At 42.6% G+C, this 25,281-nt stretch overlaps 1 protein-coding gene across 1 annotated transcript in view; it reads left to right on the top strand.

Moving 5' to 3' along the window:
- Nucleotides 1-23,380, top strand: part of STON2 (stonin 2) — a 382,439-nt gene extending 359,059 nt beyond the window's left edge. The window contains exon 6 of the mRNA XM_078659997.1: nucleotides 17,497-23,380. Within this exon, the coding sequence (XP_078516123.1) occupies nucleotides 17,497-17,574 (78 nt within the window). The 3' untranslated portion in view covers nucleotides 17,575-23,380. The remainder of the gene's footprint in view (nucleotides 1-17,496) is intronic.
- The last annotated feature ends 1,901 nt before the right edge of the window (nucleotides 23,381-25,281 follow it).

Raw genomic sequence — 25,281 nt, 5'->3', positions numbered from 1 at the left:
GGGCTATAAGGCTAGATTACAGTATGAGCACACATTTATAACTTATGTCCTTAGTGAATGTCAACAGGGCATTGGGTCAAAATAAAACCAGACAAGGTCTAATATAGCCTTAGATCCCGACCTAGCGGGCTCTACCAGCCATTAAAAGCCCGCTCCATCGTTAACGGACCGAGCCGGAGGCGAGGGCCTTTAATAAGGAAGCGGGCCTTGAATGGTCGGTAGAGCCCACTAGGAGGGCTCTAAGGCTATTAGAACATTCTGCCCCTAGAAGGCAGAATGTTCTAATTATGAAAAACAAAATGCCTCTCGGAGCCCGAGGGGATTTTAATCCCTCCCCTCGGGCTCTGAGAGGCCTTTGTTCATAGCAGCAGCTGTAAGCAAAAAAAACATTGGAATGTTGCGCTGCGGGCTTCTACCGAATCGTAGAAGCCTGGAGCACTCCATTTTATTCAATAGAGTGCTCCACATTTCAATGTTCTAATATAACTTCTGTTCTATTCTAAAAATGATGATGCGCCAGGTAGTGCATACATAATCATCCCAGTATTCACAGAATTCTGTATGACTAACGTTTGCTCATTAGATCGCTGCCTACCTGTCTGGCTGTTCGAAAGACATCTTGTGAACTTTCATGAAGTTGACCTGGTAATGCATTCTGCCCGTGATTGCTATTGGCTTTGTGGTTTGTAACTCACGTTTTCAGCCTTTCAATTTGCTGCGCCTATTTGCTTTAGGCTGTGCAGCTTGAGTTCGTACCTCCCCATACTAAAGCCATGTTTACATTATTCTTCCACAAACTCATTTTCTGTAGTAAACAGACCTTTAAATCTTGTTCTCATCTCATGTGTTTTTGAGGGAACCTGGCGTTTATTTTGCTTTCGGCTAACTTCAAAGTGAGAGCATTTACAGGAAAATGGAATGCAGCATACTTTCTTCAAGAAGCCTGCTTGTGCCCTTTTAAAAATGTTTTATTTTAGACATAGCCATCTCAAAAGATATCTTGTTCCCCAGCTGCACAAAACATTTGCACGTTTTTGGAAAAATTCCTCGCCTTTGGTGAGTCCATTTAATTTCTGAAACTGCCTTTTTAGGAACAAAGTACAAAACCGAATTACAGTCTCAGCGTCAACCTAACATTTGGTGATCTTGGTCAATTTAAACTGTTTATGGCCCATTCATTGTCCAGCACAGGATAAGATCTTTACGCAGGAAAGAGCCAGCTACATTGTAAAAAAATTTAACAATGTTTTATATTCACTTTGATGTATATATAGCATATGCTTTATTTATGACATCTGGGGCAACTCACTTTGGAGAGCTGGATAAGTTTAGAGGCACTTTTCATGAAAGCTTTTGGGTTTATGTTTAGCTGCACAATTATTGTACATTCCATCTGCAACTTTGCCTTTTTTGGGACACATATTGCTGGATGTAAGCCATTTCCTCAATTGTCCTTGCGGGCACAAGCTTCCTGATTTCAGTGGTGCAGCAGGTGCAGTGACATAGGGGTCAAAAGGTTTAGGAAACCCACTGAGCACTGATTATTGTAATATTTTACCACTAAACAAGCAGGCACAAGTGCAGTTACCTGGCAGGTACTGGGACCATGATTTGAATGGTGCAGCAGGTCCAGTGGGACAGGGGCCAAAAGCCCTTGGAAACTCACTGAACACTGAGAGTTGCTATACTTTCCTACTAAATAAGCAGTCACAAGTGCAGTTACCTTGCAGCCATGAGGGCCATGATTTGAATGGTGCCGCAGGTGCAGTGGCACAGGAGCCAAAAGGTCTAGCAAACCTACTGAACCCCGACTGTTGCTATATTTGACCACTAAACAAGCAGTCACAAGCGTAGTTACTTTGCAGGCACCGGGCTAAGATTTTAATGCTGCAGCAGGTGCAGTGGCACAGGGACCAGAAGCACTAGGAAATCCACTGAACACCGATTATTGGTATATTTCTGAGATCTGTTGGCTTTGTCAATGCTTATTTGCTTCAGTGCAATATAACTCAATTATTTTTTCTTAAAAGAGCTATTACGCGAACAGCGCTGACTGTACCATACAGCTTTTTTACTGTACTTTCAGCCTTTTTCAGCATACTTAAAATAATTAGCACAGCCTATAAATCTCAGTTTGCTCATAACGTTGATTTGTACATGTGCCGGTCTCTGGGGAGTTAAATTCAAACTATACATAGTTAATACAAAAATCCCTCTTTTACGTTTTTGTAATTGCATTTTTCATGGTCCTCTAATGTATTACCAAGTACACAACGTTCAGCTTCCACCGTCCTTTAGACCATGTTTGCAAAACGGATATGGCTAATCCAATGATGGGAGCTTTTACTGTTTATGTCCCTCCAGGTTGTTAAACAATGCAAAAGCGTCCTCTAGTGTCCATTTTGCAGTACTTCAATATAACTATTCAAAATCTGAGGTGGACTTTAGCAGTATCTACTCACTGCTGGACGATCGAATTTTGAGACGCATAATTATTACTATTATAGGCAGGGACGGTACTAGGTTTTCTGGCCAAAAGGGAAGATGTGAGGCCCCTCTAATTTGCACGTGACATCATAGAAAGTGACATCATGGAACTTCTAATTTTCTTTGGTATCGCCAAGGGACCTTGCGTGCGCATATCAGTAACATGGATAATAGCTACCCATAAGTCTGTATTTTAAAGCTGTGTCACATTGAAAGGAAAAGCTGGGCACAGGTCTCACAAAGATGGGCTTCCTCACTCAATGTTAACTGATTGTTTCCTGATTACTGCATGATAAAAGGTCCAGTGTACTGCGGAATATTATTTGAATGCATAACTATGGTAACAATTATGCAACCGGATACAGCGAAATAAAGTTGAGTTCAAATACATGTACCAACACGTATTTGTTCCCAAACGCATATGTCATTTGATTTATTCCTTACATTTTGATTATGTACTGCTGCATTTATGATGGAAAAATGAAAATTCAAGTTCCAGAATGCAAGGAAATAACAGCAGAACTACTTACATGTGGGTTAAAGAATCAATATGAGACCTCCTCTGGTGGAAGTCTGTGCTATTGAGAGTTACAGTTTTCATATAAACTGGAGAAAAAAAAAGTTTGAAGATGCACTTATTTTGGAACCATTAGTGAAGCCAGTTGTGTGGATAAAGTAGTAGACAGCTTTGGTGTGACTGTGTTCACGCATGTGTGTGTGTTTGTTGCACCAGTATACCTGTGCTCTTTATTTCTGCTACTGCTATGAGATGAAAGTTTAGGCCTTTGTATCACCTGGTCAGAGAAACAATATCAGCAATTTGGTTTTGCCTCAAGATCACTGTGGAACAGCTCTGTTTCTTAGCTAGAAACTGGAAGCTGATACCTTACTGATCCCCAGAGAATTGGTCTTATATAGTCTTGGAGTCATTCAAAAATTATTGCATTACAATGCTGAGGGGATGTTACTATAGAGATCTTGCTGTGGTGATTAACAAAGAGGAGCACTGCTGTGAAGAACCCACTATTGGGGGTGCATTATAAGTGTACAAATAAGTGGGACATAAAATAGGGATTCAGGCTTTTTTTTTAATGTAGGCTTTGCATAGAGATACAATAAGTTTACCATGATGGGAGGCTAGCGCTGGCTGGCAGGGGTCACCAAGGTGCTTTTCTCTATAGTCGTCTTGAAGGAGGAGAGAAAACACTGTTACATAGTTTATTTTGGACACTTTGTCTATTGCTACAAGCACATTGCACACCTCAAGCACAGCTCACGGCACTATGAGGCTTTCCTTAGAAAATTACACTTAAAACAAAACATGCTTCAATTTACAAGTATTAGCGTAACAATCAAATAGCAGTTCAGTGGCACCCAAAATGTCATACATATGGTATAGATATGCCATAGGTAAACACAGGGCAAATACAGAAATTTCAAACCTATGCAAGGGATAACCAGAAAATTAAAATACCTCCCACTTTGAACCAAAGCTTTTGTGGCACCAAGCAAGTAATTGCAACCCTCCCCAGAAGAACTCTCTTTTCTCTTCCATCTAGCTATCTGTCCATTCATCCTTTAATCCTCTCATCCACCTGCTGCTATTCACCATTTCACTTTATATTCTGTCATCCATTCATTCTTTCATACATCATTTAGTCTTTCATCATTCTGTATGTCTGTCCATCCGTATTCCCATCCATAACCAAACCTATCCATTTATCGTTTTACTCATCCATCCCTTTATCCACCTTTTCACTCGTCCATCCACCCATCTTTTCAATCATCCATCTGTTCATCCTATCTCTCATCCCTTTAGCCACACTTTTACTCCATCCTTTTCCATATCCATCCATCCACACTTTCACCCATCCATACTTACTTTCTTCACTCCACCTTCACTTTTACTCATCTATCCAGTCTTTCACTCATCCACCCTTTCAACCATGCTTTTCACTCATCCACCTTTACACCCATGCTTTCACACATTTACCTAGCCTCTCACTCATCCATCCATCCATCCACCCTTTCCTTCCTTCCATCTACCCGTTCAATACATCCATCCATCTTTCTATTCCTCATCCAACCTTTCACTCATCCATCCTTACATCCACGTTTTTACTCATCCATCCATTCACTCATCCATCCACTCATCCATCCACTCATCCATTATTTCATTCATCAACATGGCATTGTGGTTCCTTTTTTAGCACTTTCATATAGCACAAACTTAGCCCAAGGTCTTTGGAGTGCTTTACAAAAGTACCAACCCCATTACAAAAGGTGAGGGTTTTCTTTTAGGTATGGGGAGGTTTAATGATTTACCAAGAATGACAGGATTTAGAAAACATGCCAGGACCTGTACCTGGTTCCCCACTTTCATTAGACTACTCCATGTGCTGCTAGACCCAGGTGAGGGAGTGTTATCACCTGGGCTTCACAGCACTGAGGCCAGAGAGAGCCCCCACCTGCCCTAGGCGTACAGCACTGGATAATGGCAGCAAGGCACACAAGATGATGGACGGAATGTTGCACAATGGAAAAACATTCCCCCCCCACCACTCACAGATCTGGGTTTAATCTATTGTTATTTTGCTCACCACACCACCTCAGTTCAGATATAGCCATATGAAAATCAGTCTTGACCCTGTGCCTCATGGGAACAGTCCAGCCCGAACTGCCAAGCCATGTCTTCCCTGGACCGGAATCAAGCATCCTAGGACCGGGGTCTGGCTATCAGCCGTCATCCGCCAGGATAGCTTGACTCCAGTAGCATAATGGCAGCAAGGACCAGGAGGGGGGCCCATACCAGGACTCTGCAGCTTGAAGCAGTTCTTCAAGGCCCGGGTGACTGAGCTTTGCTAAACCCTGCCCTGCCATGTCCGTCTTTTCTGGGTGCTCCCTCCTCCACCAACCTGCCCCTCCTCACCTGATAATGTCCAGCTGGTTCTTGGAATAACAGAGCTTTTTTTGCCTGGCAATGCAAAACAGAAAGGGGAGGCAAGGCTTCAGGGCAGGGTTTTAAGCTAGGAGCTGCCCTGCTCCTGATGTTGTGAGCCAACATAATTGTTGGCTTTACTGCTGCCCACTTCCTCACCCATTCTTTTCCTTTCCCCACCTCTGCACCCCCAAGAATGCAACCATGGTCAAGACACCACCCTTAAAAAATACATTTGTGATGTGACTGGATTGGGGAGCAGGCACTGGAGAAGCAGGTGGGCTGACTGATAGTGTGGCATTTCACACAGAAACAGGGCCCCATGTTTTCAACCCAATCGCAGGGCCTTGGGCAGCTGCCTTCATTGCCCATGCCCACTGGCCCAGCCCAGACTCTTCCCTTCTCTCACAGATTCAGCCTGTCACATACACTGCTCCTTTACCTCTTTATTTCCTCAAGCCTCTTGCTCTTTGTTGCCACTCTGCCCCATTACTTTCATCTGTCACTTTTCTGCTGCACTTTTACTCTATTATCTCTCACCCACCTCTGATCTTAGTTCTTTCCTTTGTTGTACCCCTTTTACAAGCACTGCACCTCAATTCTCTGTGCTTCTTTCTCCCTTTTCCTTCATCCTAGATGAATAGGGGTTCCACCTGGCTGGTTTTCGACCAGCACCACCAGTTTTTTCATGACTTGGCCAGAAGAAAAAATAAGCAACATTTCGTAAAGCTGGTATTTTTAACCCTTAACTATACATATTTCAAGCAGCAGGTATAGAAATACTTTCAAATGTGTTCTAAAGAGGCAATAACAATACCTGACTAATATAAAAAGTAAAAAAAAAAAAGGCAGAAAAATCAAGTTACAAATGAATACATACTAACAGGTGTGGGGCCCTGGGCCGCTGCCCACACTGCCCATGCCTAGCGCCACAAATGAATACATACTAAAAGGTGTGGGGCCCTGGGCCGCTGCCCACACAGCCCATGCCTAGCGCCGGCCCTGATTATAGGATACACAGGCAGCATGCTATGAAACTTCGCCGTGAACGTTATTGTTTGTGGAAAAAACGTCAAATCAGAAAATTATTTTATCTGATTTGAGTTACAATTAATTGTTAGCGATAAATAAGTAATTAAATTGAGAAGCAATGCTTCGAGACCACACACATGATAGAAACCCGCTAAGCTAATGTCTGGTTGCATAACTTAAAGTAACAATTGTAACTTGCATTTTGATACAGCGCATCAGGTCACACTCCTGCAGTTTCTAGCCTTGTAAACATCACGCTGTACTGTCACCCATGTCAATGGCTCTTGGTGCCAGTTTTTACGTCCACGGCCTGAAGATCACGCCAGATGCGTACAGTGAGCATTAATCTCACGGCACCATCTCCCTTAGCTTAATTAGGTTGAATTTAATCAGTTCTTGACATTTTCGTGTTTCAAAGCAGTGAGCTCGCTTCTTCAAAATCTAAGGGACCTAGTCGCAATTGTAAAGTTACCTGTGAGTAAATCTACATGTGTATTTTTTACTCTTGCACTTTGTAAAAAAATTAATACTCTTGGCTATTCACTAGACCACTGCCTACTCTTAAAAGGTGAAAAGAAAGCTTCTCATTTTTATTTTTGTAATGCTACCCGATTTCAAAGAAAATATTGCTTTATTTAAAAAGCAATCAACAACATGGTGGTCTGCTGACCCCAGCCGGCCACCATCCCTGTGATTGTAGCCATTCCCAATGTGTCACAAATTGCGACCTACCTCATGAATATTGCTGAAGCAGGTCCATTTGTGACCCATTAGGGAATCGCAAACAGTGTCTGAGACACTGTTGTACATAGCTGTTTGCAATTTCCTAATTGCGAATTGCAATGATTTGCAACTAGGAAATCACAAAACGTTTTTTTTGTACATCAGGCCCTAGGTCTTTTGTGGGTGGGTGTTTGTCCCTCCCTAAATCCCTCCTTAACCTTCCTTTAGTTCTCTTTTAACCTCCCTAAACCCCTCCCATTTCATGTAAGAATTCCCTATTTTCTAGCCAATTCTCACTGTCCCTCACACATTTACTACAATAACACAGGTGTACATGTGCAGAGATCTCCTCATAGAAAAGATTGAACAAGCATTTACAATGCAACGGTTTCGCCTTTGTAAAAGTTTGAGGTATTGGCATTGTAAATGACACATTTTTTATTTGTGTTGGTTTTGAAAACCGATAAATAAATGGCATTGTCATTTACAATGCCAATAGCTTAATCTCTCGCAAATGCGAGACCTATTGCATTTGCACCCACATGCACGCACACCGAGAGCCACCCACACACACAGGGCATGCATGCTGGACCTCTCTAAAAAGGCCTACAGTCCCTTTCTTGTTGATTGACGGTGCAACTGTCACCTGACCGTTTAACCTACACCAGTAGCATTCTACAGTTCCTTGCTTCCACATAAATAGATATCCATTCCCATGCTATTTACTTGTAATGCTTCACAGTACCATACATAATTTATTTAAAGCGAGACCTAGTGGCATTGCCAATGCTTATTAAGCACTAAAGGTTCCAAACATTACATTTGCCCAATTTAAGGCACTCAATTTACCAAGGTAATGGTCATGACTAGCAATCACTAAGTTGCAGCAAAGAACGTTCAACTCAGCCAGCCATCCTCGCAGGCCTTGAACCAAACGTCCACGTACCTTCACCAAACATGTATTGTAAATACTTATCACTACAACACTGAGGCGCCACCCACAGTGCCCGGATGCTGGTGCTTGCTCGTGCACCTAAGCAGGGTTCTAGGGTTCCAGCAGCAAAGGTTTGGCTCCCGTCTTTTTTGGAGCCTCCCCCCTTCCAACCCGCATACATGCGGTTGTGGTTTTATTCAAAGAACAGGTTCTTAATCCTTGTTAAATAGAATTCAACTTAATCAGGTAGGAAACCACCGCCTGGCAGATACAGGGCAACAGACCTTTCTGCAAACTACAGGCTGGTGACTGACAAACGCCACCACCGCCTGCACAGGGCGCCGAGTAAACCAAGCAGCAAACAATTGTGGCTGCCACGGTAGGACTTACTCACCGGATGGAGTTCAACACAACATGGCAGCAGTGCTGTGTTGTCAACGTGTGCCAGGGACTGCCCCTGATCTCACCCGGTTACTAATCATCCCATAATGCACCCCTGCTGATGCGTTCCTGGCAGACCACCTTCTGAGAAAGCACAACAGAGTAAACCTGACCAATTAACAGCTCATTTTCCTTAAAGAACGTATTTGCGTAAGGGCTGAGAAACCACGTGTGGCTTTAATGGGATCTTCGGGTGCGCAAGTGGCGAAGGTAAAGGCGAGTCAGCATAGCTCAGTTTAAAATGCCCATTGTCACGTGCAAAGCATGACGAGGTCAAGCTATATTTGATTTGAACAAAAGGTGCACACGTTCTAATACGCATTTACAGCCTGCATTTTGTTCAGGGGATTTGCTATCAATGGTACAGCAGGTGCACGTGCAGCGGCACCGGGGAGGGGGGTAAAAGTCTAAAGGGGCCCAGTGAACCCCGATTTTTACTCTTTTGAGGAGAATCGCTATCAATGATGCTGACGGCGCGGTGGCACTGGGAGGGGCAAAAGTCTAAGGGGACCTAGTGCACCTCGATTATTGATGTACTTTACTGCATGATCAGCTATCAGACCCCATTTTCCTTGCTCCGGCTAGTGCCCAAGGGCACACTCGTATGGCTAGTGCATCTTTTTTCGCCTTCTCGCAGTGCTTTCAATGAGCAGGGACCGATTCCGTCCCATTGTTTAATTTGAACAGGGGAGGACCTGCACTGCTCAGCAGGGCCGCAATACTTTTAAAGGGCGAGAACCGCCCCCTGCTCCTTAGCAAACAGGTGCTGCTCTGGCATAAGGAGTACCTGCACTTCTAGGTTCCCATTTCCTGCACGCCTTCGAATCCCGTGCCCAAAATGTGGATTTGCTGCCAGAAAGAAATATCACACTCCATGCCACCACGCGCTGTATATATTAATTGTGTTGGGCTACCTGCCCTACGTGCCTCGAATCAGATGCGCGGGGAGGAGGCGCTGTACAAATAAGAGGAAATAAACGTGAATTTCCCAAAACAAAATACTTTCTGAGACTTGGTGAGCAAGTGGAAAGAATAGCTCGCTGTCTTGTGAGGACTTCCCAGGTGCGGCGCGTGCGGGAGGGAGGAGATTGCAAAATAGCATCCACCCAAACAGACACCAAATGATTGTCCATGTTGCAGGGCCCCGATGGAAAGTATTGCACACGTTATGTTTGCTTGCTCGGCATATAGCGTCCCGAGGTCCAAGTGGCAAAAACAAATCTGCCAACAACTTGGCACACGGGACATTATGCACATGCACTTTATATCTCGACTCTCCCCATAGTCATCCCAAGGATGGTTTAAATTATTCTAATTAGGCCTGTTTGGGGTTGTAAACTGAGCCCACAATAAGGCTTCTATTATGATGGATTGCCATGCTGCTTTCTTCTTATTTTTCCCCTCTCTTATTACGTATGTTTTTATTGATGAATTGTATATTATTTTTTAACTAGTAGATTTCTGCAACCACACCTCGCATAGAGGGTGCAACAGTGTATTTTTATGGACTGCATGTGTGTATCCCTTTTTCATATGTTGCTGTATCACATGTTCATCCTGTGTTTCCCATTCAAAATGTCTTTTATAGCTTTTATGACACTAGTTGTCGAAATAAAGCTTATATCACAACATTATTTTGTAGTATCTGTGTAGTACTAGTAAGCTTACTAAAACGCAGCTTGTGAATAGTCCAATTAATTTTCATTTTTACTTTTAAAAAAGATAAATATATATATATGTTCCTCTATGATCTTTGAAAGTGTAACTAACTCGGGCTGGGGAGAGAATACCTTAATGTATAGATGCAATTATAGGGCGTCTTAGATTCTAATCTTGAGATTGGGCAAGTGGAGAAATGGTGGGTATGTTTTTTAGTTCAAGTAACTATGTGGCTCACTGGTTAGAGGAGGCAGACCCTGAAGCAGAGGTCAGACCCGGGACCAGGGTTCAATTCCCGACGCGGCAGGGTCTTGAGCCCAAATGTCCACGGACTCGATAATTCTCGCTTAGGTGCCTACTCGAATCATGGGTTCACACTCTGCAACTCTGGGCAATAGCTTGCTTAATCTCCACTACGCCCCCCCTGTGGCGGGATGCCTGGCTTTCACCTTGGGGATGCCCAGTATGGGATATCTCACAGGGAAAAAGCCAGGACGGGTTCCCAAAGCAAGCGCCTTGAGACCTTGCGGTGATAAGGCGCTATATAAGAACCTTTGACATATGACATATGACATAACTACTTTCAGGTAAAGAGATGTTTGCTTAGAGCAGACAGTGATGACGTGAGCTCAGATAATTAATACACAAAAGCACTAAAGTGGCAAAAAAGTTTAGTGGGTTTATGCATCTGCCCCTCGGATCTGTGCTGAACCTGCAGGTTATAGTTTTAAATCCAGCAGACTGGTTTCCAGTCCTCTTGCGAAAAAGAAAGCCATAGGGTAGAAAATAAAACCCAGTCTACCCAGGTACGTTGTGTCGGTTCTGTGTGGAATTCCAACCTGAGATGAACATTCTGCATCTGAATCTGAGAACAGAGTTTCTTGATTATGTATTTGAAGCACTCTGACACTTTTATTGATATTTTTATTGAACACACTGCATCCTACTGGCCTAGGTGCGCAAGAAAGTACAGAATAAAACAATTTAGGACAATTATTTTAATTCAGCGTGACATTTAAACTACGGCATTTCATTTTCAGTGGCATGGCTTCAGGCCTGAGGATGAGAAGTGGCTGTCCATCTTTAAGTATTATCAAAATGACAGTGTGAATTTTAGTAAAACAGATTAGTGTTTATCACTCTAGAACAAGGAAGGCTGTTAAATCAAAAATTGCAAGTGCAGGTTTTGGGAAATGTAAGGGAGGAGGTGGGTTTATCTTTATGAGCTGTTGGAAATCAGAGGTAGAGTCCATAAATATCCAACCATTTCAAATTCTTTTCGCCAATTCGTTTTTGCAGCACAAAAGTTTAGAGTGAACAAGGAAATACTAACATACTTGTGTCAATGCAATGGGGTGATTAATATTAGATGATTTTTGCTTTTCGAGCTGGTACCTGGTTGACAATGTCCCCTTTCAGGTTAGTGTTACCAAGGAACAAAATCTATATAATGATTTGGGCCAGTGTGGAAACCCTGTGGAAGGGGGTGTTAAGCTAAGGGGCAGTCTTACAAACTATCAGATAAGTAGGTTCAAGTTTGAGATAGAGTTCAGAGATGTAGGTCCTCCTCCTCAACATGTATGCTTATCTTACCAGTATAACACTCTTTAATTTGCTGGTTACGGAAGATTCCCTGTGCCACACAGTGTCTTGAGCATGGACTGGATCCCATGATCTACTCAATTATGTGTGTGACGTGTGCGTGCAGGCTGGCCAGGCCATGAGTTAAAAGGCGTCACTCTGGAGGGCGGTGGCTGGCGCAACAAGGTAAAGCAAAGCTGCCCATCCGCCGCCTGTGTCAGTCTGCCTCTGGCCAATCAGATCATGTTTGGTTACAGTGGGAACAACAGGCAAGGCTCCGCCCCACAGATGCATACAGGGCTAAGCACACGTTCTTTCACCAGGCCAGATTAGTGTATGACAACAACAGTGACACACCATAAGGTACACTCAGTTTTGGCGATGATATATGCCCACAGGGCGCCAGAGCAGAGAGTTCCTTTCATGATCAGAGCCAGTGGGCTAAGTACGTGTAAACATCAAAACAAGTACAGTATCGCTGTCACAGCACAGCGGCGTACATCAGTGTAATTGCTAATGCTGTGCGGCTAAGTTCCTAGAGAGCACCTCAGGTGGTCAGGAACACTATAATTGCACAACTAATGCACTTTTGTGCAGTGATACCCCAGCACTAAAAATCATTTAGCCTAACCCAGTAATACTCAAAGTACGGATCAAGGGCCCAATGGCCCCTGATGAACAGCAGCACAAGCTGCTGTTTGCTTGCTGAGCAATATTATTCAGGAAAAAAAATTAAATAAACAGGCAAGCATTTATTTGCCAGTTAAATGAAGTTATGAAGTAACTACGGTTGGGTCCTGCACTGCTTAACTTTAGTTGACCTGCAAATAAATGCTTACCCACATATAAAAAAACATTTTTAGACTTCTGTACACAATCCCGGATGCACCCAGGCACTCTACCGCTACCCTGCTGGCATCAGTGTGGCCCTCATTCACACCACAGACCATACTTTGTAGCCCGTAGGCAAATGTTTGTGAGTACCGTGGTCTAACCACTGATGCATGATACTTTGCAGGGCTGCTAGGTGAATCAGTGCCTGGTACTTCCACACTGGGTAATCCCTGGTGAATTAAATCCAGGCCCTTCAGAATCAGCAATAGTGATATCCCATAACGAGGCCCTACATGTTAGCACAATTTGCACTCTTGTCACCAAGGTGTTTGTGTCCCCATATATTATGAAGCTAAATGTTTTATAATTAAGGTAATAATACTGCATAGAATGAGTGATTTATGATCTTGTTCAATTCATGCAACCTCAGAATTAAGGCACATTAAATCATTCAACCAAATAATTGCTGTTGGAAAGAGGCAAGGAAAGGGTACGAATGCAACTTTACTTCCTTCAATGTTCTCTGTTGAGTGGCACTATGAATCAACAACCCCAGTGACACATTTTTTATGAAAATGCAATGTCGATATTTCTTTGACTTTATTTCTTCAGCTTGGTTTGCAAGTAGTTGTAGAACTTCATCATTACTCAAGTTTCTCGTTATGCAAGTTTGTGTACTGCATAAACATGGCCGATATAGGTTCATCCTACACATTGACTGGACTAACTTCTTTTTTTGCAACAGTTAGTTATTAAAGATTTCTCGAGGAGTTACATATATATAAACAAGAAAGTCTCAAGATGAGCAGCGTGCCAAGGATAGACTGGCAACTATGGTCCTTTACAGTGTTCAGGAGGCAGACACGCGTAAACGGGTAAACCAAAGGGAGACTATGGGACTTTCTAATAATCATTTCTGAGGAGGAGGAGGGGCAAAACAGAAAGTGGGAGGGGACATTAGGGTAGGTAACAACAGTGGTCAAAGTGCATAAGAAAAATGTATGGGAACTGTGATGTGTGCAATGGGGCGGGATGAGTGTGGGGGCGTGGTCAAAGGTGTGGCTAAAAAAATAATTCTGTAATGTGAATAAAAAAACAAAATATTCTGTAAGTTGTTAGGTCTGGTACCTTTAGGTAACTACATATATAATAGCGCACAACTTAAATGAAAATAGAATGCAAGTTATGTTAATCAGTGGGAAATGTACTATCATACATTATGAAACCTCTATTATTTAATGCACTGCACCAGAGAGCCACATAATCGAATCCTGGTTGCTGCAATTGGAGAATAGTGACGTGTGTATGTTTTATGTTTTGTTTATGGGAGTTTTACATAGCGCAAACTTGACACGAAGGTATTGGGTATCAGAGCGCTTTACTTTAGCACCAGTTGCATTACATGAGGGCACGTTCATTTTTTTGTTAGGAACAGGGAGATTAAGTGACCTGCCCAGAATTACCGGATGTTGCGCGTCCTTGCCGAGACCCAAACCAAGCTCCCCAGGTTTTAGGTGGACCACCCTAGCCGTTAAGCCACATCCTCTCCCCTTGTGTTTAGTGCTACAAGGTCCCAGTCTGTGACATCAAGCCAAATGAACATGCAAGTTCATTATTTTTAACTTGCATTACTCACAATATAAGATAGGCTACCAAAAAATGTGCAAAAGTGTTTAAGATAAAAAAAAGTGCTGAAAATATAGATTTTAGTGGATTTTTTTATATAACAGTCTTTTTAAAGTACACAACTCACAGCTGAGCTGGTTGCTCTTTTACAATACCTCTCAAAAATATATATGTTATCATGAACCTTCAAGTTATTCCATCATCATCAGGAATATCAATTTAAGTCAATATCGGCTTGCAAGCGCCTTTCACTTTTGCAGTTGACCAGTTCTTCCAGGCAAGCAGGCACCCTGGCAAGAAGGCTTGGTTAGCTGTCTGCCTGCATTTGGTTTCACAGCACAGGAGACTCCCTGCCTTACACAGCAGCTGAAGCATTTCAGCTCTCGGAATTAATCATTCCGGGACAGTTATCTTTTCATAGAAAGTAGGGGTACTGTTTATCTCAAATTTAAAAAGTATGGGCACGTCATGCCCCGCAGATCCCCCCCCCCACTGCGACCACTGGGTAACAGTCGACATCTCTAAAGTCTGAGGATGAGCAAAAGCGTCAATTCATTAGTCAATCCTTAATCTGAGGCACAAAACAGCGCTTGTACAGTCATCGAAAGCATATACTAACAGTAATAATACACAATCAACATGATTGACAAAATCAGTCTCCTTGTAGTCACCGTTTTCTCTCTCCATTTCCTGGATGTATGATATACGTGATGTGTGGTCATGACAGTGGAAGGCCTGCAAAACAAAAGGGCAAGTGATGTCCTATTTCGGTATACATCGGTTAGGCACAAGAAGCCTGATGAGGTAAAGAGACAAAAAAAATGTGGTTTGAGGTCTCAACATGGTAAGTAATAAGGAACGTCCCAGAGCGTATTCAGCAAAGATGTATGTCTACACTGAGTCTGGGTGCACAGAGCGGAGGTCACTGAAATCGGAAGAAGGTCTATTAGAAGATGGTCCACCGGGGTCACGGAAGGAAGCTGCCGACGTCTTTCGCTGTAGGATATCATGGGGCTACCTTGGGAATGCTGGAAGAGGACAGGAATGTGGGTTAGCCCCTTCTATTGCTATCCTTTTACATCACCTGACTAATGCTGGCATAGCAGGAACCGTGTTCGAATGGCTTAAGAACTATCTGGAGCAGAGGCGGCAGGTTGTCATGCTAGGCAATTTTCATTCTGAGGAAAAGCACCTGACCTCAGGGGTACCGCAGGGCTCAAGCTTGAGCCCAACCCTTTTCAACCTTTATATGGTACCCCTGTTGGAACTTATTTCCACATTTAACATCAGTACAATTGCCTACGCTGATGACACCCAACTGGTGCTGACCCTCGATAAGTTCCAAACTAATGCCGAACAAACGCTGAAAGAGTGCCTATCAGCAACATTTGAGTGGATGACTCAAAATCACTTAAAATGTAATTCAGCAAAAACGGAGATTGTCCCTTTTGGCCTCAATAACTGTTTCTCACCACAGGACGGGTGGCCGGAAAAGGTGGAAGCCCCTCCCAAGACAATTAATGCTGTTCGTAACTTGGGTATCAAGTTTGACAACACTTTGTCTTTCAATCTACAAGCCAAAGAAGTAGCAGGGGCTTGTTTTAGAACTATTAAAAGCCTTAGGAAATTCTTTGATTTTCTCCCTTTGAGCGCCAGGCGGACAGTGGCTGTAGCGCTCATAATTTCCAGACTGGATTATTGTAACAGTCTGTATGCAGGGCTGAATAAATCGGCCCTGCACAGACTGCAAATGGTCCAGCATGCAGCCGCTAGGCTTGTCCTGAAACTGCCCAGAAAGTCCTCGGCATCGGCAGCACTGGATGCACTGCATTGGCTTCCGGTGCATAAGCGTATTCTCTTTAAGGTACTTACCATCACGTACAGAGCCTACCACCAACAAGGCCCGCTGTACCTGAGGAAGTAATTTAAACCCTAGCAGCCGAAACGAACCCTTAGGTCATCCACAACTAATCTACTTCACGTCCCCAGATTTAGGCTGACGACCAAGGGAGGGAAATCCCTTGTAGTCATTGGGTCGAAAGCCTGGAATAATCTTCCCTTGTCCCTGCGTCAAAGTACAACGGAACTCAGCTTTAGGAAAGCCTTAAAAACCTGGATCTATCCTCTGTCGGAATCAGGTTATAAAGCGTTGCTATGACCCTCTCTGTGTTTTGATCTTCCACCATCATGATCTCCCAGCACACATCTGACAACTAGGAGTTGAAACGCCAAGATACTCCTTGGAGTGGTAGTGCGCTATATAAGAACCCAATCACAATCACAATCACAATCACAGAATGGCTCTATGGATCTCCTCAAAAGTATTGAGTTTGTCATTGATTTTTAGGCATTGTCCCTTTGTTCAGGAGGGGCAACCCTCTGCAGCTCACCCAGCCACTCGTTCCATGTCGGTATGGAGGCCTGACCCCAAAGCCGAAATATGCACATTTTGGCCACCGCTATTGAGATGGCCAACCAGCGATGTGTATGGACAATCAGATGTGGTATGTTGGACATGCAGTGGGGAAGCACCAGCTGAGTGGGAGAGAGTATTGAGAGGGAACTATAGTGTTTTAAGTGCAAGTGCGACCACATTGCTGTCCAGGAGCGTTCTAAGGTCGAGACCATAAGATATGAACTAGGTTACGGTTGTCACCGTCACATTTCCAGCAGGGGTCACGGTCGTTTTGCTCTTTTTAATGTCCATGGAGTCCAATACCAATCATTCAGGGCCTTGAAATACAAGAACTGCAGCCAGGTTTCTCTAAGCACCGGACTAAACCTTTAATGTTTTGAGGACTTTAATTCTGATTTTCTTTTGGGGTCAACGCTTTGAAGTGGTGTAAGACATGTAGCACTTTATTAAAGTTCTAAATAAGTAGAAGTCCATGTGTATTAGAATGAAACAAGAAATTACGTTCTTGACAAGCGTACGTTGCAAAGATTTGATGTGTAGAGGATGGACTGATAGACAAATGGAATGATGATTAGAGGGGTGTGTGGATGGATGAATTGATAGATGGATGTTTTCGTGGATGGATGGGTGGATGAGGTAAAGACAGGTGGGCATAACAATAGATAAATGGATACAGATGGCTATTGCTGCGATGACTAGTAGAATTATAACATGTGGTCAAGTGTGAATGATAACCCAATTAGAGCATATCTGATTGTAAAGAGATCTGAATCAGAAATCAGGTGACTCTGCTGCCTGTTCATTTTCTGCCATTCTGCCTTTCAGGTGGAGATCGAGCAGAAGAAAAGCTTGGACCTCGAGGTTGACGATGTCGACAATCCTAAGGAGTGTGCCATGCAGTAGCCCCGAAGGATGGGAAGACTTGGGCGCCTTTGCAGTACGAACGGAGCAGTCGGCCGCATAATTTGATGGGGAGATTCCCTCATTGACTTCTGACTGAAGCCTGGAGACACGAATTGCTGAGGAGAAGCCCATCTCTGGGCTAAAGGGCAGGAAATGGATTATCCTGTCTGCTCCCTCCTGCCTACAGTGCGATATTATGGTCGGTGGTGGTGGTGTAGTCTGCTCTACCTTTCCCTAGACCCTCCAGATACCCTATCCTAGACTTCCCTCCTCCCATGTCCCTCTTGTGAGTTACAAGAGGCAGAATTGTCCTTGTATGAAGCCACAAACATCCTTCGAGACCTGGTGGACCGGATGTGACATGAATTTCAGATGTCGTACACGTCTTGTTCTCTTCAAGATCATACTCCTGCAGAATTATGAGGATAATTATGTGCCAAACAGTGGTCCTTCTGCCAGTCCTCCTTAGACTATATCAGGGTATCCCAAGCACTGGAAGCACTGGATACGCCAGGGCCTCATGCATTGTAAGCCACCCAGGTACACAAATTCTTGTGGAGTTTGAGACCCAATGCGAATGAAAGGTGTCCTATTGCTCTTTATGGATATTCGAAATAATACATTCCTCATGATAATCTACACACTACTAGAGGTGGGTGAAATATTTCGCCCAACATTAAATAACTCTGAATTTTTACCCTTTTTACCTTGCCAGTCAATACCATGTTTGCCAAAAACAATTGTTTGCTGCAGGTGGTATTTTCCCTGGTGATACTTGGTGATTTTTCTTCATGCAGTAGGCGACATGGAAACCCTTGCACATTTCCTAACTAAATAGAAACTTCTCATCTTAAAATTCCAAAATAACTTTGGGAGTATTTTTATCACCCTAAACTACTACATACATTGCATAATCTTTTACTAAGTGTTCACTTTCACTTTGATAGCAATTTTTAAGCTGTTTAAGAAGCTTGTTTTTCAGGCCTATTCAGAAAGTTTTTAAAAAACGCTATAGTTTCCTATTCGCTTCTAAATACGTCTTTAACTTCGGAAAACGGTATCTATTCAAAGGCTACACAAGAATGGGCTGGTGTGTTGAAATCTTTCCCGTGTTCTTTCTATTTTTTTAACAAACAAGGCAAACCTTTCTAAAAGCTGTACAATATATTTATCAGTTCAAAATCAGGTTGGCTGCATACCTGATAAGGTATATTTAATATTTTTGACTTTAAAAAGTTAGCATTATTTGCTAAAGAAAATATATGTATTATACATATTATTTACACCTTTTTGAAACATAAGGACTCTATTGTAAACGTTGCAAAAACCGTTAAAAATCCCCAGTTTTAAATTATTTTCAAATTCTTACTAATTATTTTAGACGGAGCTTGGGGAGTGGAATAAGTGAAAAGTTGCTTTTATGTAATTGTGCTTCGGGTGTGTCATTTTTCAATGGTAGTTTCTGCTGGAGATAATTAGTTTTTTTTACCCACGCCTAATCACAGGCTGAAGCTATAGGCATGTAAACTGTCATGGGAACACAACCTCTATTTTTAGCTTTAACAAAAATTGCAGAATGTCATAATTGAAACACCAGACATGTCTTAATATAGCCTTATAGCCCGCCATAGGGGGCTATACCGGCTATTAGCCCGCTTGCCGAAGGCAAGGGACTTTAACAAGGGAGCAGGTATAGCCCAGCTACAAAGTGCTATAAGGTTATTAGAACATTCTGCCACTAGATGGTCGAATGTTGTAACAAATTAAACAAAGCCTCGGAGTTCGAGGGGTTTTAAATCCCCTCGGGCTCCGAGAGGTCTTTGTGAAAACAACATTGGGATGTTGCTTTGCGGGCCTTTACTGGCCTGTAGAAGCAGGGAGCACTCCATTGTATCCAATGGAGTGCTCCACATTCCAATGTTTTATTATAGCGTTATAGACCGCTGCTGAGCACTAAGCCAGTTGTTAAAGGCCCTGAACCCGAGTAATAGGCCTAAGCTCCAGGTGAGGGCCTATAAGGAGGGTGAGGGCCTTTAACAAGTGGTATAGCCTAAGGCACAAGAGCTATAGGGCTATTAGAACATTCTACCCACTGTGGGTAGGTGTTTTCAACTAAAAAGTGGGAAACACAAAGCCAGACATTCGAATGTTGGAGCAAAAGGGTGATACAAGCCATTATTAGCCCCAAAAGACTTCAGTGGAGCTCACAATGTTCTAATTTTTCTAACTTTCAACCTATGGCAACTACATCGAGACTACATCACATTTTGCCACGCCATCTTCTTATGGTATTGCGTCTGCTTTAAATCTCCCACTAAGGGCTGAATGGTTTGTGCAGATTTTCATGGAGAATGTGTATTCTGTACCATAAATTATGCTGGGGTTTTGCCTCTATTTGTGTTTATTTTCCATACCGTTGCGGTAGTTTGATATAAGATATTGGAAACTAGCTGTGTTATCAGGAAGGGGTAGATATGTTAGAAGTACACCAGTCATTTATTGATGATCCAGGGTACTCGGATAAATCCATTGATTTTCCTGCGTGACACCAACTCACACATGTACTTCCCAAGAATGACATTACATTTGCTGTTGGACTTCAGCCCATCCTGCAGAACATCTCTGCAACACAAATACCAACATAGTTCCTAATCTAAATTTGCAGGTGTTATACGGAAGACATGCATTCCCCGCACACACCTGCAGCACCTATGAGGCTGCTGTATCTCAGTCATGGGGCAAACCTGGGTAGGTTCTCTCCAAGTATCCTTTACTCCAGGAAGAGACCAGCCCTCTCCATCTTTAATGTAGCCATGCCACAAGCCCATGAGATGAAATGAGTGCAACAGGGAGCAGTGAAAAGCAGTGTTTCACAGGAGCAGTTCACTTGGAGGGTGTTCATGATGCCAAACTGCACTTCTGGCATGGGTGTCATGCCGACTGAACCAATATAGTTGCATGAACACTTTACCACATTAATAGCAGCTTAATGCCAAGAGTAAGCAAAGATACTACTTCATAATATTTTTTTACAACAAGCTCCAAAATTTAGTATTAATACATGGGTAAATCACATCAAGTAATACGTAGTGCTATTTGAGTTTACAGTATGTATGACGAAGCAACACCTCCAATGGCATGTCATAAGATATAGCTATGTATGTATGTGATCTTGGTATAGTGCGAATCTAGCTGAAGGGAGTGTTAGGCTATGCAGGGTCAAAGACAATGATACATCTGAGAGTGATTGATTCTAGGTTCATGGTGCTGAGTTCTGTAGGGGAGGGTCAATATGCAGTGTTGGAGTGCCATCAGATCTTTCCTAAACTGAACATGAGTATGGGCTATCTTCATGGATAAAGGGATGTCATTCCAGATCCTGAGTGTACAGATGGAGACTGCCTGTTGCCTCATGGTTTGTTCTTTCTTGCACATCTTCATCTTCAGCCTTACCATATCCTGGCGGCAGGTGTGCCAAGTGCCAGCAAAAATAGTGAGCTAGTCCACCCCAGATTGGCAGGGCTGCCGTTTACGATGGATCTGTAGATCATGCAGATGGCTTTGAAGGTGGTGTGGGACTGCATTAGAAGTAATTGAAGCTCCATCATGGTGGGGAGGCAAAGTTAGGCAAGGTAATATCCACCACACATGCAGCTCCACAATGGAAGCATGGGGATGTTTGGGGGACAATTCAGTCGGGAAACAGCCACTACAACACGGGCATCAAATCGCAACGCCCTTACAACGCGGTCTTTACAAGTACCGTGTTGTTAGCACTCACTGCCATTACTACACAAGTCATTACATCGACTTGCGGTAGATGGTGTGCTTACATTAGAAATAGTATAGTTTACTATTCCAACACCTTCCCTACTGTTATGTAGGCTGGAGTTGGAATAGTAAATTATACATTTCTAATGTCAGCACGCCATCTACTGCAAGTTGATGTAATGACTTGCATAGTAATGCCTTTGCGGGGTAACAATGCTGTCGTTGTAACGACTGCGTGGTTATGGCACGTGTTGTGATGACTCGCATGTAACGAGTCATATTCCTTCAGTCATATGCACTGACATGTGGCAATTATGACTTGTTGATTCATGTTCCAACCCAGTCAGAGAAGCATAATGTGACATTGTGAATCTGGTCACCGCCAAGCCCTTTCTAGGTATGGCAGTCAGCTCTATGTTGAAGACAGTCACTAGATCAGATAGGTTTGTGTTCGAGCCCTGGATCTGAAATTAGAGGAGCATAGTTTTAAACAATGGAAGGTTTTTTCCACAATCCTGGGCACACCTTTACACTCTATAAGGAAAGTGTTCTTTCTTTACTCAGTGTGCATGTGTGTATGCGTGTGCACTTGTGTGCATGTTGTATATGTGCAGTGCATAATTTGTGCTGGTGCCTGCAGTTGGTGGGCACTGGCAGTCATTTGTGGGGTCCAGGACTAACGTTTCATCTTCAAACTCTGGTCCAGAGTTATAGAGAAAAACACAGTAACAAGAGAAAAAGAAACAGGAAGAGAAAGATAGGGAAAAATGACAAAGAGAGAAAGCAGGAATGAAAGAGATCCTGTAAAAGTGAGATAAAGAACAGAAAGTATCATGCAGTGAAAGGAAGATGCATGTGGTAAACTAAAAATGGCAGCCTTGATATTCAGCAACCCCAGCATTGGGTAGGGCTGGTGTTGGGCTCCTAAGAAAAGCTTGCTTTATACCCCTGCACTTCTCACTCTACAAATTTGGCAATGTATACTTGAGAGGGGCAGGCATTATTGCTCTGTTATTTGAAGTCCTTGTTGTATTAATAGACTGTATAGCATGGGCAGTGGTAAGTTAACCACCCATTACAGAGCTACTCTGGCTCCCACTGAATTCAATTTCCATGCCTATTTGACTCAAGGTCAATCTTGGAACAATTGCATTAATTGGTGTCAAGGGTGATAGTGCTTTGTTTTATTGACGCAGAATGCAGTTCTCAGGTGAATGGGTTGAAGAAGACATCAACCTGTGTTATTCTGTCCACTCAACAATAATACAGACTTAATTAATTAAGGTCACGTACCATCAGTACCATCTTGATCTCAATTTCAACTAGATCTCTGGATTGTTGAGGTTCTGTAAACATGTGCCAAACCGGAGACAACCACTTTTACTGTTGACGTGTGTCCATTACAATATAGTTGATGGCTTAAGAGTATTACTTTTATATTTCTGGCATTTCCCTCAATTGCCCCGCAGTTGCCCCTTAACCCGAGAGGTAGCCACTTCAACTGTTGACGCATGTCTATTACAATATAGTTAATGGCTTAAAGGTAGTACTTCTCATGTCCGGAATCCCCTCAATTGCCCCACAGTTAAAACTCAGAACTCTTGTTGATAGCAAAACATTGCTACTCCTTCTCAAGATTAAAATAATTTGTTGATCTTTAATGCTGGTTTTGTTTTGAAAAGCCACCTTGAGATTACTGCTTCAAGTGTGCACAAGTATAATTTGAGACTGTCTGTCCACAAAGTTGCAAGATAGGATTGCTGCTCTCCTTGTGCTCTGTTCAGCTGGACAGGAAGTCTGCAGAACAGATCCCTTACTTCCTGTTTTTGCGCCCATTACTGTAACACCTATTGCACTATTGTAATTGATTCTCATTGGTAACATTTTGTAATCACTTGTGTCTTTATTTTACAAGGTGGTCGTCACACTGGCTAAAACTTTAAGGCACTTCCCAAGAGGGACAGTGCTATTGTATGTGTCATTTATACTGAACTGTAGAGAATATATGAAATAAAGTGTTCTTTTTCATGTAAAATGCGAGTTTTCCTGTTAATGGGGTGAACTAATAGCGGCGCTGAAATCTTTGTAGAAGTGTGCTCTGCAATGGCAATAATGAAAATAATGTATGTGATGGGATATTATTATTGTCTGAAAGGAGAGCAAATGTTCACATGATTCATTGGGCACATTCTATGCTTTTTATATATTTTGTGACCTCTGTCCGAGCCACAAAGCCATTAACCAGTTGAATATTATGGATGAATCCTCTACTTAGACATGGGTTCAAGTTCAGCTTCACTTGCAGAGTGCATCGCTGCCGTAAAGGGGATGGAGAGACCAACAATATATACGTTGAACGTACACAACAGAGAAGATGGCGCTTCGCAGTGTGTGGAAAACTAATAGCAGCAGAATTCAAAAGAAAGCAAAGGATATGAGATGTGTTAAGAAAGAGTGTAACAAATACAAAGGTAAAGCATGCACAATAGTAATTCCTTAATACCAACACTCAGTTCAGCTATCTACTGTCTTCTCTGTGCTGCTGTGAAGAAGGAAACACACATGGAAATAACTCCTGACTTGGATCAAGGAGTTTTAGTGAAATTATATTGGTGAAATAACTTTCAATAGACACTCTTTGACTGAAAAGTTTTGATTGGAAATGTACACCTTACATTACTTAGTGCTTTTAGTTGACTCTTTTGTGTGAATACATTTTATTGGAAATGTAGTTTTTCTTTCCACAAGGATCCAAGGGGTTAGATAAATCATTATTCTACCTCTACTCCCAAATACTGTGGCGATGTACTTGCAATGGATATTCAGCACAGTAACCTGTATTGTTTTCAAAGACTGGACACTGACGAGGTCTGCTAAGTTGCCTTTGTGATTGTCTGAAGTTGTAACTCCTTTCAGTAATCGTGAAACCACCTTTTAGAGAACAATATGCGTGGAAAGTGTGGACTATCTCCTTAAGATTGTGCCATTTATAAGGAAAACCCCACAAAGGGATCAAAACTTTTTGGCAATCTTCTATCTCTTTATCGAAGCTAGATACCGAGACCAGGAAGGAGAAAAGAGCCAAGCTGAATCCAGATCTAGAAATACAGAAGGAGGTCAAAACACCTAGAAGAAAAACATAGGGACAAAAGTAGCAGCAAGAGTTGATGAATACAATGAAAAATAAGAGAGTTAATGCACTGCAATACATTCAGCACATTGAAATGATCCTTGTTTATGGTATTAAGAGGTACTGATGTCACAGGAAAGACTCTTGGATTGAGTCATCTGTTAATATTCTGTGGGATTCCGACCATCTTGGGCAGACTGGTTATCGGGCCTGACTACGCCTGCTTTCTGGAACTCATGAAGAAATAGTAAATGGTTACATACACTTCTGCACCACACAACGAACACGACAATACACAATGTAATCGCATTGTCTACGAAGAAAGCAGAGGCATAATACATAAGGAGTGTATGGGCAATACTTGAACAGCTATCTTGCGTGCCTTTTGTACGCAAGGCATACATAGCATTCCAGGCATGGCCATTGCTACAATACAACAAGCTGCAAGCACCTAGAGACGATTGAGATCACCGGACATGATACTAACACAAATAAAGTACTCTTATCCGCTAGACTGGTCCCAAAGCAGATGGTCTCGTGCTCTCTGGACTATCACAGATTGTAACGGGGGAAAGGATGCATCAGAGGCACTTTATTCAAGCTTACTGTGCATAAATATGCGATCATTCCTGTTTTCTACTCCCACTTGATGTCGATTTTGCATCTATGTCCTTCCTCCCATCCTATTGTAAAGCGCTCTGATATCCCTCAGGATCTTGTTCGCGCTATATAAAACTTTATAAATAAAAATAAATTAATAAATGATGTTCATCAGGTAGGTGAAGAAAATCCCTAAATTTGACATC

Source organism: Lissotriton helveticus, chromosome 9 (assembly GCF_964261635.1).
Source record: "Lissotriton helveticus chromosome 9, aLisHel1.1, whole genome shotgun sequence".
NCBI lineage: Eukaryota > Metazoa > Chordata > Amphibia > Caudata > Salamandridae > Lissotriton > Lissotriton helveticus.
Note: the sequence above shows the minus strand (reverse complement) of the source record. Positions and strands in the feature narration are given on the sequence as shown.